Source organism: Heterocephalus glaber, unplaced genomic scaffold (genome assembly GCF_053883595.1).
Source record: "Heterocephalus glaber isolate CG9 unplaced genomic scaffold, H.glaber_assembly_v1.0 deba00001673, whole genome shotgun sequence".
Classification (NCBI taxonomy): Eukaryota; Metazoa; Chordata; class Mammalia; order Rodentia; family Bathyergidae; genus Heterocephalus; species Heterocephalus glaber.
The window spans coordinates 8,116,487-8,133,846 of NW_028258410.1; the positions used below are offsets into that span (position 1 = coordinate 8,116,487).

Sequence of the window (17,360 nt, forward strand, 5' to 3'; positions counted from 1 at the left end):
CCTGGTGCACCCAGAGTGGCTACTCAGACGCTGGGCGCCTCGCTGACTGAGCCCTTCCTCCTGGCCACCCTCCCCCAGAGGTGCCCCTGGAGCCAGGGCGATGGGACGTGGGGAGGCACTTACCAGGCCCCAAGGTGGCCTCCTACCACCTGCACCAGGCAGTGGCCCCAGAAGCTGCTGAGCACGAAGCCAGCAGCCAAAATCTTGACTCATGGTGACGGTGCAGACGGGCATGGAACTCGCATGCAGTACAGCAGGCAGGTGGCCAGCAGCAGTGTCCCCGTCCACGCCTGGCACTGAGGCCTGTGGAAGAGGAGGGGGTCAGGCCCTGGAGGGGCCCCGTGGGCAGCCCTGGTTGCTGAGAGACCTCCACAGGCGCCTGGGACATGGTCACACAGGGGCAAAGGCTAGGAACTGGGTCCACCTCTTTGATGAACATCTTGTGACTCCCAGGAGAGCACAGACAGGTACTAGACAGGACACAGAAAAGACAGGAAACAGCCAGAACAGCCTATAGTAGGGGCAGGTTAAATGAACAACGGGGTGTGCACGGGCTGCCATAGCCAGAGCAGGTGCTGTGCCAGGACTGCAGCTGCGCCCACACTGAGGACAGACTCCTGCAGTGCCCCATTCCCAAGCTTCCTGTGGGCCACAGTGACACAGAAAGGCAGTCAGGTAGAACTGACAGCTCACAACCCACTGAGAGGTGGCAGTGGACTTGAGGTGGCCGGGATCAGGTGTAGCAGGAGGGCCCAGGAGTGGAAGAGTGAGCCCCAGGGACCCACAGGGAAGCTGCCAGGCCTGTGCAGCAGAGGTCCTGGGGTAGACGGGGTGGGGGCCACGTTAGGACACAGCAGTGCTGTCGAGGTCGGGACCTCAGAAGGACTTAGCCAGGGACAGTCCCCAGGTGCAGCTCATTGTGCTGCTCTGTGACTGCTGAAAGACCAAGGGAAGGAAGTGAATCAACAAAGTGAACAACACGAAGGGGCCCAGGTCCCTAGGACCCTCCTGCTCCATGGGAGCCTAGTTGCCTCCAGTGAGGTCTCATCCAAGGCAGACCATAACCCCAGCATTCCTGGAGTGACTTGTAACAGGTCTCTCTGCCTCCCCTGCTTGGGGTGTCTTGGGTTGGCTGGGGACAGGGGGTGCGGTTGATGTGCCCAGGAAAGGGAGGGGATGGGCCCAGGCAGGTGGCTGGCATGGCAGTCTCCTGGACCCCGGCTGCAGGGCTCTGCAGCCTGTACATGTGCTGCTCACCAGCCACACCGCAGAGGAGAAGCATGGGTTCAGGATGGCAGCCCCGTGTCCTAGCACACACTTATCTGTGAGACGAGGAAGGGCTAAGGAAGGACACGTGGGCAGCTGGCTCCTTCCTGCTTCTGAGCGGCTACTTCCTTTGGGAGAAGTCCTGCAATCCTCTGGGGTGTGGCACTAGGTGAACCCGAGGTGAAGCAGGGGCCCTCAGGGACCCTCTGCCTGCAGCCATTGTGGGCTCCCCCTGAGTCTCTGGCCTTGAGTTCATGGGCTGTTCTCACCCTCCAGTTCCTGGCTCAGCACAAAACTGGGAAATAACTAGTTTACGGGCCAACAAGCGACAACTCTGCCAGGGCTGCAGGATCCGCAGGACAGAGGCTCCAGAGAGAGCCTCTCTGCAGCTCCGGCTGCTCAGAGTTCAGGACCCTGGGTCCAGGCCCAGCAACCCCAGCCCCAGCCCCACCTTCCCTTCCTTCTGTTCTTCAGTCCTCCCCAGCCCTGCCGAGGGGTTTGGCCACAGACACTTGGGAGCTGAGCAGACCCAGACTCCGCCAGCCTGAAATGATCAGTAGAAACCAAAGAAAACTGAAAACTTGCCCACTCCACTGGCCCCAGGACCTTTGTCTGGATATGAAGCAGATGGTGGGGTGGGTGCATCTGGGTAGGAGGCGCTCCAGGCGCAGTGAGGGCAGAAAGGTCCACTGGGCAGAGTGCGGGACGGGGCCTCCCGAGTGCTGGTCTCCACCTGACACCTTGCAAGGTGACACCACCATTCTAACGCTCCTGCGGTGAGCAGGAAAACTCTACGAGGAGGGCTTTCTTTTCCCTCGCTTGCTTCTTCAGAGTTAATGAGTCTTACATTAATATTGACCCTGCCAATCCAGCAGGGACCTTAATAAGAGACCCTGGGGGGAAACCCCAGTGGGCCCTCTGGACTTCATCTGCTTCGCTAGCTCTTAGTCACTTGCTTTAGGTGACTTTAGAAATAACCAACTTTGGAAGTAGCAATGATGTGGATGCGAGGGGCAGGATGCAACTGCTGATGGATGTGACCATGCAAGCATAGACCACCTGTTACTTCCTAACTTCCAAATGCCTTTGCCTGCACCTCAGCCCCTGAATTTCCCCAAGCACTGTCCTGGGGAGGTGGACAAAGTCTTGCTCTTCTATCCCATGCTTCGCTGCAGAGTGAACAAACTCTTTATCTTGCACAACTCACTATTTTAGTAATTGGCATGCTGCAAGGTGAGAAAATGGGCCAGGGTTGGCAACAGCAGGTCATGATGAGATTCCTAGGCCACCACAGCCCCAGGCCAAAGGTGAGGAAACGGAGACATCAGTAGGGGCAGGCAGTCCACAGAGACCTGGCCATCTCCCTGGGCACTGCCATCAGCAACAGGACATCCGGGAAGCCGCCATGGCCCACAGCAGCCCCAGAGCTGTGACCACTAAACGCCAGGTAGGGGCCTGGACAGGGACACTGGGGAGAAGGAAGCCGAGGGACAGCGACTTGGGTTGACAATGACGCATCAATGTCGGTTCATGATGGTGGCAAGTTCTACTCATTTAAGATGTTAACAGGGAACACAGCAGGTGGAGTGTTCAGAAACTGTGTACTATCTTCACAGTGATTCTGAAACACACAGTTCAGGTGTTTATATTTAAAAAAAAAAAAAAAGGAGAGAGATTCAGCACAGTCCATGTGGTGAGTGATGCGACAAGTAGGGACATCTGGGGAGGCAGGTATGAGTCAGTCCAGCTCTGAAGCAGGACAGCCCTGAAGGGGTGTAGATGGCAGACAGGACCATAGCTGCTGCCGAAGGGTTGGGGCACTGACCTCAGGACACACTCTCCAGCCCTGGGGGCAGGATGAGAGCTAGAAGGGAAGATGCTGAAGGGCCCAACTGGAGCTCCAGGCCACACTGAGCCACAGGGCCCTGGTATGAGTGCTGGAAGCCCAGATGGAGGGCAAACTCACAGGCTAGCCAGATGAAGGCCAAGGTGCCAGATGGACAGCCAATGGGGACAGCAAAGTCACTGAGAAAATGGCAACACTTGGCAAGAAAGGAGGCTTCAAGCCACAAGCCAGGAACTGAAGTCATCAGTGACAAGGGATGTCCAGCAGGGGAGGGCAGCATGGATTCTCAAAGAGAAGCTGTCAGGACAGAGCGGGGTCACTGGGATCAGACGGTGGATGAGTGGGACCCTGCAGAGTCCACCCCATGCTGCCCAGAAGGAGGTCCTTGGGCTTGCCCACCGCTGTGGTACTGAGGACCTGGCAGAGGAACGAGCGGATTGGATGGGTAGGCATATGGGCAGGTATCCGCCCTCCCCAGCCTTCTCCAGGTTCCAGGTATGGGGCTGGCATGGGAAGGATGGTCCATATTGAGGCCACCTCCACCCTAGGAGTGCTGGCACCTTCACTGGAACCTGTCCCAGGGGAGATCTCTGAGCTCTGACGGCACCCTAAGGTGGTGCCTGGACTGTCCAGACCTGATGAGTGGGCTGGTGATGGGTCCAAGGAGAGCTGAGTGCTTTGACACACACTTGGGGACCCCAGTTCTTCAGAGAGGCATGAGCTCTGAGTCTACCCCTCCAAGTCTCAGTGGGCTCCCTGCTTCAGGGCTGAGCATGGCTATGCCTCATAGTAAGTGGGCTCAGTTCACTGCCTCTCTAGACCCAGGTCCCCAAATACCAATCATCTCTATAGATTAGGTCAAGGAGCTGGGTGGGTAGTCAGCCAGGGAGCAGAGAGCCTCCAGACAGCAAGGACCCAGGTGGGCACAATCATTCTGAGGTCCACAGGGGAACGTCAAAGCAGCTGGTTCAGGGAAGGCTCTAACTCTGTTAAGCTGGGCCTGCATGTATGGGTTAAAGACCAGCCTGGGGCTTTCTCAATCCACCAGAAGCTGGGTTTCTGATCCCCTCTCCAGTGTGAATGTGACACGGGACCCTGGACTGCTCCCTGGGAGTGGCCTGAACTGCCCAGTCTCAGGTACCCACGTCTCCTCTGGAGTCCATCTTTGAATCTGACAAAACCTTGCCCTGCAAGAGCCCCCTCGGTGCACCTGTTTCTTGTCTTCTATCCCTTGTTGGGAAATTGTCCTGAGCAAACACTGCCACTGGTTTACTGGGAAAACAGGGTGAGAGTCCAAACTGCCAGCGGCCCCCAGCCTGCCTAGCCCTGTCCCAAGCCCTGCCTGGCCTCCAAAGCTGTCCTGGGCCAGTTCTCTGTCAACATGTGCAGGAAGAGTCTGCTCTGACCTGACTTGGATGCACAGGATTACACCACAGGTATAGGAGTGACACTCATAAATTCCCACTGAGCCATAGTCTAAAGGTGCCTTTAAAAAGGAGCTTTAGCTGGGCGTGGTGGTGCATGCCTGCAATCTCAGCACTAGGGAGGCTGAGGCAGGAGGATCCCCAGGAGTTTAAGGCCAGCTTGGGCTACACAGTGAGTTTAAGGCCAGCCTGAACTACACAGCAAGGCCTTGTCTAAAAAAAAGGGCTTTATTCCTTTACGTGGTCAAACCAGCAAAGGGGTCACCTCCACCAGAAAGGGATCAGGGATCTGCCCAGGATCCACCACTCCCTAAATGCGTGTACAAAGGCCTGGCCCTGCTGCTCTCTGTGAGGGCGCCCAGTTAGGGTCCCACCTCCTTCAAAAGGCTGGTATAGGGCAGAGAGCATGGCGCTGCCTGGCCTCCTAAGTGGGCACAGAGCAACAGGAGAAGCCAACGGCTACCAGGCAACCAGTATGCCCTGACGAAGGCACTGGGCAGAAACACCTGCAGGAGCCATGGGTGAAGGCAAGGCCTGCTTCCTCCCTGGGCCCTGGAGGCAGGAGAGAAACAACCTCCACAGCTCTGAGGACACAGAGAAGGAAGTCTGGGTGGAGGGGGCAACAGACAGGGAAGGTGCCTGAGGGCGCCTTGGGCTCCAGGCCCAGAATGCCCCACCTTACTTGAGGCAGGAGCACCTGAAAAGATCCAGTGCGCACTTGCAGGACTCTGTGTGGTACTTCCTGTGAGCCTTCTACAGCCTCCGCTTCCTGCAGCCAGCCCTCAGAAGCATCCACAGCTGTGTACACAGGTGGTCATGTGGTCCTTGACTCAGAGAAGGGACACGTACGGGCACCAGGGGTCACTGACCAGCAAGCCTCTCCCAAATTCTGCCCCCAGCCCTCCTCGCCAGCCACTGTGATTCACAGAGACCTGCCTCCCAACCACACAGGTCTGTTGGAGGAGGCCCCACTGGCTGAAAGAGCACCTCTGCTGTGATTATAACCCACGAATGGACTGTGGAGGGCGCAACCCCATAAGGCCCCAGAATTCCTGCAACCACCCTGCCAAGGCAAGGGGAGCAAGTGACATGGTGAATGCTGGAGCTGTCACATTGCAACCTGCAGTGAGGTTTGCAGAGGCCACACCTCAGGAGCCAGCCAGGCCAGGTGGAGGCACCTTGGTAAACATGGGGTGGGCCTGGAGGCTCCCTGATCCGGGCACACCCAAGGCCCGGCCTCGAGGTTCTCCACATTGGTGCGGCTCTGCCTCTCCCCCAAGGCCCTGTCCTGGCACAGCTTCTTTGAGCTTCTGCTGTGCCCTCATCTGGCCAAGCATCCAACGGAGGCCCCACTCCTTGGCCCACCCCAGCCCTTCTCCCAGTACCCCAAGGTAGGCTCTCTGGGGACTCAGCTGGCTTGGGCCTTCAGACCCTGCCTCTGGTCCAGCACCCTGGCAGAGGGGCCTGGCTTCCAGAATAAGAGTGGGGTGCAGACTCCCCCCTGGACCCTCCCACCAGCTCATTCCTGCTTTGTGGACGTCACCTGCCTATGGAGCAGTAGGGATGCTGGAAACAGAATACAAGCGGGGTGGGTGACCCGCTGGCCTCATCCTCATTAGGGAGACAGCAGGGCACTTGTCCCAGCCTGACTCTCCCAGGGTCTATCTGAGGGTGAGCCTGAGTTGGTGCCCCCTGCCAGGCCTCGGAGATGCTTCCCTGCCTGAGACTCCCAGCACCCACCAGCTGGGAGTAGGGTTCAGGGGCCACTTTCTGGGCTTTGGGACTTGGTGGTGGGAGGGGTCCCTCCTTCCAGGGGTGGACACTGCCATGCAGGATTGTGCCAGCCTCAGGGAGAGAAAGGTGGCCCACTGCAGAGTGGGCAGGGCGGCAGCCTCCAGGTCCCTGCTGTCAACTGGGCTGCCCACCAGGTGGCAGTGCCTCAGCTCCCTCCCCAAACACCCCCCCACCACCACCACAGGGCATCCTCGACTGCGCTTCGACCCTGCAGGCCTGGTCTGTGGCCGGCTGCTGCGTCAGGCTGTGGTGCTGGGACAGTGTGGGCGCAGCCTTCTCAATGCCCTGGCCTCCCGCTTCCCACCTCCCCCCACCCACCAGCGCCGCCCAAGTCCATGTGTCAGTCCCTGCAGCACTTCCCTCTGGCCTGTCTGTTGCTCCCAGGATGAGTTCCCCCACCTTGGGTCCTGCCCTACCCCTCTGACATCCGGGAAGACCACAGGGAGCCCTCTTGCTGTCCCACAGGAAGGATGCCTGAGCCGAGGCAGCCCCTGAGGTTTAGCATGGGGATTTCTTGGCTTTGGAGAAGGACCCTGGGAGGATCCAGTCCCTCGACACCACAGCAGCGGACCTTGGGTAGGACAGGGATTTGTGTTCCTTCCACAGCTCAGCCCCGCAGGGCTTTGACATTATCTGTCTCCAGGTCTGCACTGCCCAGCTCCACATACCTGCTAAATACTGTTAAAAAATACTGGGGCCTGAAGCTGCTGTGTAGCTCAGTGGTAGAGCAAGTCCTTAGCATGTACAAGGCCCTAGGTTTAGTCCCTAGGACTGAAAAAAAAATTAGGACCTAAAAGCAGGGTTACTATCCAAACCATATCAGATGCTCATGGGATACAAAAGTGTTGGCAGAAAGAGGCATACTCCTATAGCTGTAGCCCAGGCATAGGAAAGCTTGGGAATTGTCCCGAAATTTATGGCCAATAATACTGTCATCCATTCCATGAAGATCTTTGATAAAGATCAAGTATCACACTGGCGTGGACATTTGACATTTCTCGAAGCTGATGGTCTGGGATGGGCAAAGAAAGGGAGAGAACGCTATTCAAATAGGCTGGGCTGGGAAGGACATGCAAGGTACTTGAGGTCTGCATGAAAGAGCGAGCCACGGGTGGTGGACAAAGGCCTGGACAGTGGGAGTGGGTGCCCACCGGGCTGCTGCTGAAGGGGAAGGAGGCAGGTGGGTCATGGCAGCCCACCTTGGGGGTCTGCGTCAGAAGTCCCCAGTGTCACAGGATCACCCAGGGCTGCTTCGCACAGCTCAAGGTTAGCCAGGGCAGTGGCAGGCCCCAGGGCCACAGGCACTCACAGGACCAGGTTGCAGATGGTCGCTGAGGTGGGTCTGGGGGAGAACGGCACGCCGCCCTGGCCCTGCCCTCGCTACCCCAGAGGTGTAGGTGCAGCCAGAGCTGCCGAAGGACCGTGCCTTGCAGGCAGGTGAGCATTGGCAGTGGCCAGGGTGGACACGTCCCAGGCTTCTAGTTGATTCTGAGCTGCCTTTTACCTTCATTCAACTTGCAGTTCAAGGTGGAAAATCATATACAGGTAACATACAGGTATGCGATAGCATACAGGTAACACCTGGGTTTCTGGGACGCAGGGTGACCTGTGTGACAGAGCTGTCACACCTGCTGTCCAGGGATGCTGAGGGCCTGTGTTCTGACTTCCAGTGTGGCCCCACCTGTCACACTGGCCTGCTTCCGCACTGCCAGTGCTACTGCAGGGAGACATGCTGTGCTTTCCCCTAAGGTAACTCACAGCTCGCTGTGTCATCACCTTCTCGTCAGCTTCCAGCACCATCCTGCAGAGGACACAGAGGAAAGTACGGGTCCAGATGACACATTTTACGGCCACATCAGGCTGGGGTGTCCTCCTTAGACTCCACCTAATCCCTACCCCTTCCCAGCCCAACATGTTCAAATCTCAAGAAGAGAAGTCCAAGTAGGACTGAAATACTAGCATTTCTCTCCACTGTCACTGACAGGCAACTGTAAGAAGTAAGATCTCCATGCTGGGCACAATTTGCATGAAGTGACTACGGGAGCGGGGGTCCACCTTGTGGGTTGAACACTGTAATGGCAGAGAGAAAAGTGGGACAGTGAAGTACGAGGCTCCACTGGAAACCAGGATAGGCTTCCTAACAACGACAATTGCAGTGCAGGGTCTGCTGGTGGAATAATCCTGGAAGCTCTGGACAGCTCCTTCTTTTCAAGGTGCTGGTGACTTCAGTATGAATCTTATAAACACCACTAATCCAGATTTCTAACTGGAGTCCTCAGACACTGGCTGGTCACACGAGTCTGGCCCAGCAGAGAACGTGGGTGTGTGCATACAGCCCTCACCAGTCTGGCCACCACCAGCTCCCCCACTCCTCCAGGACCCTCCACACAGAGTCCTCACTGACAGACCAGCGTGCTTCCCGTCCAAAAGCCAGCTGTGAAATGATCAGTGTCAGACACCGGATGTAGGAGGGAGGCGACCCTGTAGGAGGGCGAGGTCAGAGCCGAGAAGAGTCTGTTGGGCGCCACTCTGGCCCCTGGTATACACAGCTCAGCCTCTGGATACGGGCAGTGCAGTCACACCCAGCTCAGTGCACAACTGCACTCTGGCGGTTTTCCCTGGAGCTCCAAGCGTCAGACCTAAGTCTCCCACTGAAACTGCAGAGTGGCGGGCAGGCGAGACTGCAATGTGACCCGCATATGTACAATGTATCCCCCAGACTCCATTCACCTTCAGCAGTTACTTCTCTCATTCACAGCCAGATGCAAAAGAGTCAACAGCCTCAAAAGATGGTTTTTTCGGGCCGGGGATTTAGCTCAGTGTTTCCACTGCCTGCCTCACAAGCACAAGGTCCCAAGTTCGATCCCCAGTATCAAAAAAAAAAAACGATGATTTTTTTCTTCTGTGTTATGGTCATACTGGACCCCAAACAGGAGACACCCACCAACAACAGACGAACCTGTTAAATATCGACACATGCCCCAGATCTGTGCTGACTGAGCACCCAGTGTCAGCGGGTGCGTGGCCCGGGGTTCACCACCCCAGAGCCATTCTGTGGTTTCCACAACAGCCACCAGCTCCGGACCTTCCACCCACAGAAGCACGGGCCCTCAAACGTCGCCACAGCGAGTCACATCAAGAGCCATTCAAATACTGTCTTCTGCTTTTACATAAATAATGTCAAAGGCAAGGATTATCCCATCCTGGAGACAGAGTATCCAAGACAGGGAGGTCACATGTCAAGGAACTGTGGTCCCCAAACCTCTGACTGCTGTGCACAAGGGCTCAGTCCCAGGGCCTGGTGACACCCACAGTGTGCTAAGGCACAATGGGATCACAACCACCCCTAAGACGTCAGTGTCACACAGGGACAGTGATGCTCCGTGCTTCAACACCGAACACTAAGCTTGGACACTGTGTTCTGGTTCCTACTGCTCGGCCCAGTGGCATCTTCCTCTGCTTCTCCATCAGGCGGCCCGGCCGGTCTGAGCCTCTCCTGCAAAGGCTGAAAAGCAAAGAACCACCAGGCCAGGGCACCTGCAGCTGCCTCAGCCCCGGCCTAGAAACTGCAGCTGTCAGCTGAGAAACGGGCAGCGGTGGAAATTTTCTAGTAAAAATATAAATAATATTGGAGTGGGAACAGATCAAAACCAAACCAGAGTTCCATGAAATGGAAGTTTCCTTCTACCTTTCCAATTATAATATACCAACTTGCAATAAAACATGTGTTACAGAGGGATTCCTATGTTCTTATCAATGTATCTTTCTGGAAGGAAAGAAAGAGCTCTGAGATGCGCATTCCAGAAAAAACGTGAAAAGTTCTACTATCAAGTTAAGAACAGGCAACAAAAGCAACTACTCTCCATTTCTCGGAAGATACTAGGTAAAGGGGGCACAAGCACCTCCTTGGAATTACAGAAGCAAATACGCCCAACAGTACTCTAGCCTGCTGTGACTTTACACACCTACTGCTGACAACTTCCTATACATCTGGAAAAAGTAATACACGTCTGAAACAAAGATGTACCCACTGCAGCAATAGCAAAAACAAAACCAAGGCATCAAAATAAAACCCGTCAACAAAGCAGCAATGAGCAATGGCTAGTGACAATAGGCTGCAGCCACAGCGTGGTGTCCTGCTGCTCGTAACCGAGCCTCAGACAGGCCACTGCTCACTCGACACTTCTAACTTGGCCTCTGTTCTTACTGCCTGCACAGCACCAACCTAGAAGGCAACCTTGCTCCACTACACTGAAGACATGTTGGTGTCTTTATCATAAAATATCCAGAACCCTCCTGACACCTTGCTTCCTTCACTCGCCAAAGCTAACAGGGCACCGAAAGAAGGACATAGACATCGACTCGCCTTAGGAAGGTGCCAGGCTGTCCCTCTGCCTCAGTGGACTCTGGCTTGCAGTTTCTGTGCACTCAGGGCCACCAGACCATCGCTCTGTGCTACAGACTCTGGCCTCACACATCAGCCCCAGCCACTGTCTGCCTCTTCTAGAACCCAGAAATAATTCAAGTGCAAAAAAAGTTCTCATTTATTCTGCTGTAATTCCCATGCTTCAGAAAGTTCCAAACTAGAGATTTTTCCTCATACAGCCTTGTGATACAGAAGAATACTAGAATATTCTTAAATTTCATGTATGTAAGGCACTTTCCAGCAAAAGGTGTAAGAAGAATAAAGCTACTTTATAAAATATAACTACAATCGCTTCTCAGCCTTTTGGCTAAGATCAAGTGTATAAAATATAACTACATTTCAACTGTATGATATTTCAACTGTAAGACACAAATGAGCCAAAGAAGAAAACCCAAACATTCACCATCCCACAGCAGCTTTACTTCATTTGCTTGCGCAGAAGCTGAAGACTGCAGCATGGGGTAAGTGGGGAAAGTCTGTAAAGTGCTCTTGGGGGGGCGGGGGCAGTCTCTGAGGTCAGGGGACAGACTGTGACACCTGAAATCCTCCATCTCAGATGCGCGGTACGGTGATCTTTGCTGCTCTGACTGAACTGATAAGTAAAATGCCACCACCACTTAATATTTCATGCGTGTGCCAGGCCCCATTCATGCCCCAGTAGTATCCAGATGACCCCACAGAGGACTTCCCATCCCTATCCACCTCACATGCCTCCTAACTACAAGAACATGTCAAAGTGGTTATGCATCCTCAACCCACAGGAACGATCTTACACACACATGAAGATGACAACATGCTGACGGCCTGGTGCTGTTCCACAAATGCGGAGGTTTCTTTGCTTTGCTTTTATAGTACTGTGGACTGAACCCAGAGCCTTCACACTGAGCTAGATTTCCAGCTTTTCTTTTTTTTAACTTTTTGAGACTCGGTCTCACTAAGTTTCCCATGCTAAGCTCAAACTCATGATCTTCCTGTCTCAGCCTTCCAAAGTGTTACTGCATTTCCTCTATAAAACTCCCTTTCCCTCTAACTTATTTTTACTCTCAAACCTAAGGGAAGAAATAATTCCAAAGGTCAGCCACACCTGAAGATGATGCCCGCTGATGCCCGCTGTGTGTAGCAGGTCAAGGCAGCTCTTCTGGACCCCTCAAACCACAGGGGCAGGTGAAGGGTCAGTCCGGAGGTGGAGTGGTTCGTAATGACTGCACCAGTTTCACTGTGTCTGTAACAGAAAGTAGCTAGGTCAAAGTAAAGACTTACCACTGAAGATGGCAGCAAAGAGCCAGGAAACCTCACCAGGCTCCAAGTAAGGGAAGAGACCCGCCCAACAGACACTGAACAGCAAGCAGTGTCCAAGGAAGCAGGGGCGTGAGCGAGACGGCACATCACCCGAGCAGCCCAGGCACCCGCCAGCTGATCGCACCCAGCCTCACTTTGCTGGTCAGAATGTCTCAGTCTACTCGAGCTCAGAACAAGCAGATTCCCAGCTCAGCCCTAACGACACTGCTCTCGGGCAGGCCCCAGAATACCCTTGCCAGCATCAGGACTCAGTAGGGGGACAACTGAATCATAGCCCCAAAATTGTGACCACCCAAAACGCCAGCTTTCAGCACTGCTCCAGCAAGGTTCTCCATGCACAGGCTGTTGCCAGGAATCCAAATACATTTGCACTCTGAACTCTGAACTCATCACCGAGGGCACTGACCTGTTTGTCACACTGCACCTTGCCAGGGCATTCCCTCCTGCCTTCCACCAAAGAGGAATAAAGAAGTGGGGCGTTTGAATGGGGCTGAGAGAAACCACCCCGCTAAGCTGAAGTGCAGGTCAGCAAGGGTGAAGGCCCAGTCCCTCTGAGACAGTGTCATCACCAGCACCAGGGCTACCTGTCACCAACGGCACTCCTGAACACATGGACTGGGCAAAGTGGCCTGTCCAGCGGCAGGGACATTGGTGTCACTGTGTGAGCACAGGGAGAGGAAGCCATGAACCAGAGGTTGCCAGAGATGATGGAGAGCTTTTTAGAGGCCATTTTGGTCATTCTTGAAATCAAAGAGAAACCTTTATTTCCAACAAATATGCCTACGAGATGGTTCACTGGTCTACTATAAACAAGTCTCTCTTCACATACAGCACCAAAGTATATATTTAAAAAATTAAAAACCACACAGCCCCACCCCTCACACACACATCTCCCCAAAAGCCACACAGCTCGGACCAAAAGGGAAAAACAAGTCAAACTCAAGACCCTCGCACAAAAGTCATCTTTGAGTTAGGATTTACAAATTTATATATTTTTTTCCTATGAAAAACAAAACAAAAAATAAATGAAAAACAAGGGGTAAGGAAACACTGAAAATAAAGGCTGGACAGGACTGAGGAGAATTAACAAACATCCTGCCTGCCTGCGAGCTAACAAAGCAAAAGAATGATCAGTGCTCTTCATGTGCTCTGAATGGGAGCCTTAAGTTAACCAATATTCCCTAATAATGCAGCACTCAATGACAAGGTAAACCTGCAGGGGTCAGAAACACCAGGAGCACTGGGACAGTAGCCAGCAACGTGTTGAAATCCTGAGGATGTACCACAGTGCACAGACCGCTCAGACTCCTAAAGTGTCTTTCCCGTGGGTTTGCCAGCATTTAAAAGGGACACATTCCCTTTAAAAAAAGATTCTGGGTCAAAAAGAAAAGTACAAAGGGGTGAAGGGTTCTCTACTGCAGGGAAAGTCTTTCTGTCACAGTCCGAGGGGAGGTGAGTCCTGTGCCATCACGGCAGTGCCAGGGTCTGCCTGCACCAGCTCTACTTGGGCTCCTCAATCACACCCTTGCTGAGGTCTGTCATTTTGGGATATTTTACTTTCTTCTGGTCCAGCTCGTTCTGAGCCCAAAGTAGTAGTTTCAGTAATTTTGCCAGCTTGGGTGTTGACTCACGATTCTCATAATCTAGAACAGCTTGGTTAACTTCACTCCACACCTGGAAAATAAATACATCCCATAAAGACAGCCACACACATAGAGAACAGCAGTCTATTACTAATATACATTTTATGCTCTTGGAAACCAGTTAGCACAAGAAGCTTATTATTCACTTGAACATTAAGCTCCTGACTGTGAGCCACGTTAGGGGTACCAAACGCAACCCTCAGGGGGCACAGTTTCTAGAGTCTGATCAGCAAATGTCAATGCAGCCTCAAGGTGGGTTAGATGCCGGGAGCCTCGAGAACACAGTGCAGAGGGGTCTGCAGAGCGCCAAGGGCAGCGCGGCGGGCAGTGCAGGTTCCCTCCTGCCAAGCTTCTAGGAAACACCCGAGGGGCCTTCAAGGGCAGGCAGATCTTCCAAAGCAGAGCCTCCGAGAGGAGGGGGCTGGCATGTGGGAGAGGGGACCTGTGTCTGGGCAAGCAACAGATGTCACACTCGGCTGGACACAGGAGCAGCAGCGAGAAGAGAAAGTTTCAGAAGCAAACATGAAAGACACTTAAGACACCTGTTTCCTAAGGGTTTCCAAACAGGAAGAATGTTAAGATAATTAAAACAAATTTGCAAAGGGTTTGGGTACTAGTGGTCTCAACTCTGCTGCTCCTAGTGTGACAAAAAAAAAAAAAGAGTAAAATTTAGGAAGGCGCCGCCGCTGTCAAACTGTAAAGCCACAAGCCCAGAAGCCATGTCTCACCCCAAGCCACAAATGTAGCAAACCTGGCATCCTCTTGGAAATCCCACTCTGAACGCTTATGAAGGGTGAAAAAAAACCTATTCCTTTTTTTGAGCTCTACCTTTTGCCTCTGCATCATGTGGAGAAGGTCTCCGAAGGGTGACTCCTCGGGGCTGTCAAAAGCCAGCAAGGCCAGTGTGCGCTCCATCTCCGTGAGGCACTCTCTGCTTTCCTCGCCCTGCTCTGCCAGCTGTGTCTGGGCAAACTCCAGTGCCGCCTCAGTCTCACGCTGGCGGATCAGCTCAATCAAATGCTGTTGCTGGCAATGGCAAAGACAGAGAAGCTTAGGCGGCACACACCAGGTGAGTGGCACTGCGCATGGTCAGCAATACCAAACACTTGGTTCCAGTCACCAGTGCACTGCATGGGACTGGAGATCTCAGCTCAGTGATGGAGCACTTGCCTGCCTAGCATGCACAAGGCCCTGGGCTCTATCCCTGGCACTGCAAAAAAAAAAAAAAAAAGTATAACCCAAAGAAGAAACTTTTCTATCTCCAAGTTCCAAGTTATTATATTTGCATTTAAACAACAGCTTCTAAAATACATAAAACAGCAGAGAACTCAAATCCTGTCGACATACAAACTAAAACAAGTCTATTAATGCAAATTAGCCTGCTTATTTCTGAATCATTGCAAACCGTCTTTGTGAGGTATCCACACCAGACTACTCTGCTGAGACTCACCTGCAGATGAAAGTAAAGATACCGGTTTGTGTCCAGGAGCTCTGGATGGAGGCTGTTGATCAAGGCAATGGCCTCTTGAATCTGACCCTTCAGAATCATCTCCCGAATCTTGATCCGTTCATCAAGTGTTTCTAGATCCACACTTGGTTCAATTCCAGATTCCATTCGAAATTTTTCGGCTGCTTCCTTAAAGCCCTCTAAAAATGAAAACCATCTTCACTGCTAGGAAAGGTAGCAGAGAATTACTGCAGCTTTTGTATCTCTAGAAAGCAAAACTGCCTTCAGAAATACTCTGATATCAACCTCTTTCTTAGAAACTTGCATTACTGTCTGTGATTTACAAACAAGGTAAGCCCTTAAAGCGCAGGAACAGGAAGACTGTACTTTATTCCTTTCTGCTCCATCCAAATGGCCCTAAACTACCAGCCAGAGGTTAGAAGGACTGCTAAGGCAGTGTCAGTGTGAGTGTCTTGAAGAAGACCGGGATTACAGGCCTGGATGCCAGAGCTGAGGTCTGGCTCCAGATGAAGCAGACAAGCTAGATGTGCCTTCACAGGGCTGCTGCGCCTCCCTGGGCTTCAACTGCAGTGACCCAGTGACTCCTGAGCTCAGCATAAGCCTGTGATTCTCTCCAACATCAAAGCAAGCATATATGCCCCTCCTCCTGCCACAACTACTGGCCTAGCCTTCCTCATCACCTTTCTAAAAAATTTTAACACATTAATTTGGGATGGGGGACTATGCATTAACAGGAGACTTTTCATTTTGTGCCCTTGAAAATACCTACATTTTCTCACCAGAGACAACAAGGACCTTCCTCTCAATAGAAGAAGGGAGACAGCTGCTTCCTTCCACACATTCCTGCCTTTCCCCTTCCCTCTTTTGGGGTGGGCTCACCTGGAAATAGGCCAGTACACTTCACCAGTCTGGCCAGAAGACAGAAATTATTTGGTCTCTAAATGTATTTCAGAAGTCTCAGTGATCTTGATTAGGGTTCAGGGTCTTGGGATAATTACTTTATCGCTAGAAAGGTTTCTCTTTAATATGACAATTGACAAATCTGTCAAATTAGCATTGTTGTAACTTTGCCATCTAGCTTCAGCAGTAAAGCACCACTTGGACAAAAAGGAAGAATTTTGTTCAAGCAGCGGATTCTTTCTAGTAAGCCATTACCTGTGACCAGATAGTTCATGATGAGTCGATTCATGTCTGCCCGCTGGACATGTAAGTTATTGAGCTTTTCCATCCACTCATCTTTTGTGATTTCATCGGGCTTTTCTGCATAACTCATTCTGATTTATTTCTAAAAGAAAATACAATAATTGGTTGAGAATTTCATACTCATCATGTTCACTTCAAAAAATACAGCCAGTTTAGTTAGAAGTGAGGGACTATATATGTACCAATACCCCTAAATGAATGTAAATATTATGTATTGCAACAATTAAAATAGAAGTGGGAGGGAAATATTTTTAATCTTGAAAACAGCACAAAAGGCCTGAGACCCAAATGTATGTTTAGGGAACACCAGCAAGGCTGGCTGCCTGCACCCCAACCGTGTAGGATATGTGACAAAGAACCTCAGAATGAAGCGGGCAAGAGGCTGGCTAGAATTAGAATGAGAAAGGCTTACAAATAGAAGGAGGCATTACAGTTCCAGGCTGAGTGCAAAAGGCAGCCAGTGCAGAGTTAAAAGCTCAAGTGCAAGCTATGACATTTGATAACGGAGGCAATCCTGTCATCAGACTGACAGAAATTAAGGAGCTTGACAATGCCAAGTGTTACAGAAGACCAGGTGTCAAGTGTTCTTTGTAAAGCTGCACATGCTGCCCCTCACAACTCAGCAATTCCAGTCCTGCTAAATCTACATCCTAGAAAAACTTATCAGAGTGCAAAAAACACAACAACTCTGCTCACACAAGAACTCTTTGGATGGACAAAAATTATGCAAGCCACTCATGCCAATGTTCATGCAACAAAAGCATAGACAAAAGAACTGTGGCATACAGAACCTATGTCCCAAACTCTTGGACAGGTAGGTTCCAGTGTTCAGAACTTTTCAGACTGTGCACAGGTGATATGGCAAACATTCCTATATATTCTATAACTGTCTCTCTAGAGCTTGGGCCAGCACTCCATAATCAGGGTTATTATTTCTTCAGTGAAATATGTTTGGATTTGCACTAAGTGGAAGGGAGGATATTAGACTTTA

The 17,360-nt window shown here is 52.2% G+C and overlaps 1 protein-coding gene across 21 annotated transcripts in view; it reads right to left on the bottom strand.

The window, feature by feature from the left end:
• The window catches only part of Gid8 (GID complex subunit 8 homolog), a 29,883-nt gene that overhangs the window by 10,374 nt on the left and 2,149 nt on the right, over positions 1-17,360 (bottom strand). For all 21 annotated transcript variants that reach the window (XM_087197601.1, XM_087197605.1, XM_087197602.1 and 18 more), the window contains 6 exons: positions 16,322-16,451; positions 15,149-15,345; positions 14,527-14,724; positions 12,286-13,729; positions 11,841-11,978; positions 124-8,131 (listed from right to left, as the gene is read on the bottom strand). In XM_087197601.1, the coding sequence (XP_087053727.1) occupies positions 13,556-13,729; positions 14,527-14,724; positions 15,149-15,345; positions 16,322-16,439 (687 nt within the window). In that variant the 5' untranslated portion in view covers positions 16,440-16,451 and the 3' untranslated portion in view covers positions 124-8,131; positions 11,841-11,978; positions 12,286-13,555. The remainder of the gene's footprint in view (positions 1-123; positions 8,132-11,840; positions 11,979-12,285; positions 13,730-14,526; positions 14,725-15,148; positions 15,346-16,321; positions 16,452-17,360) is intronic.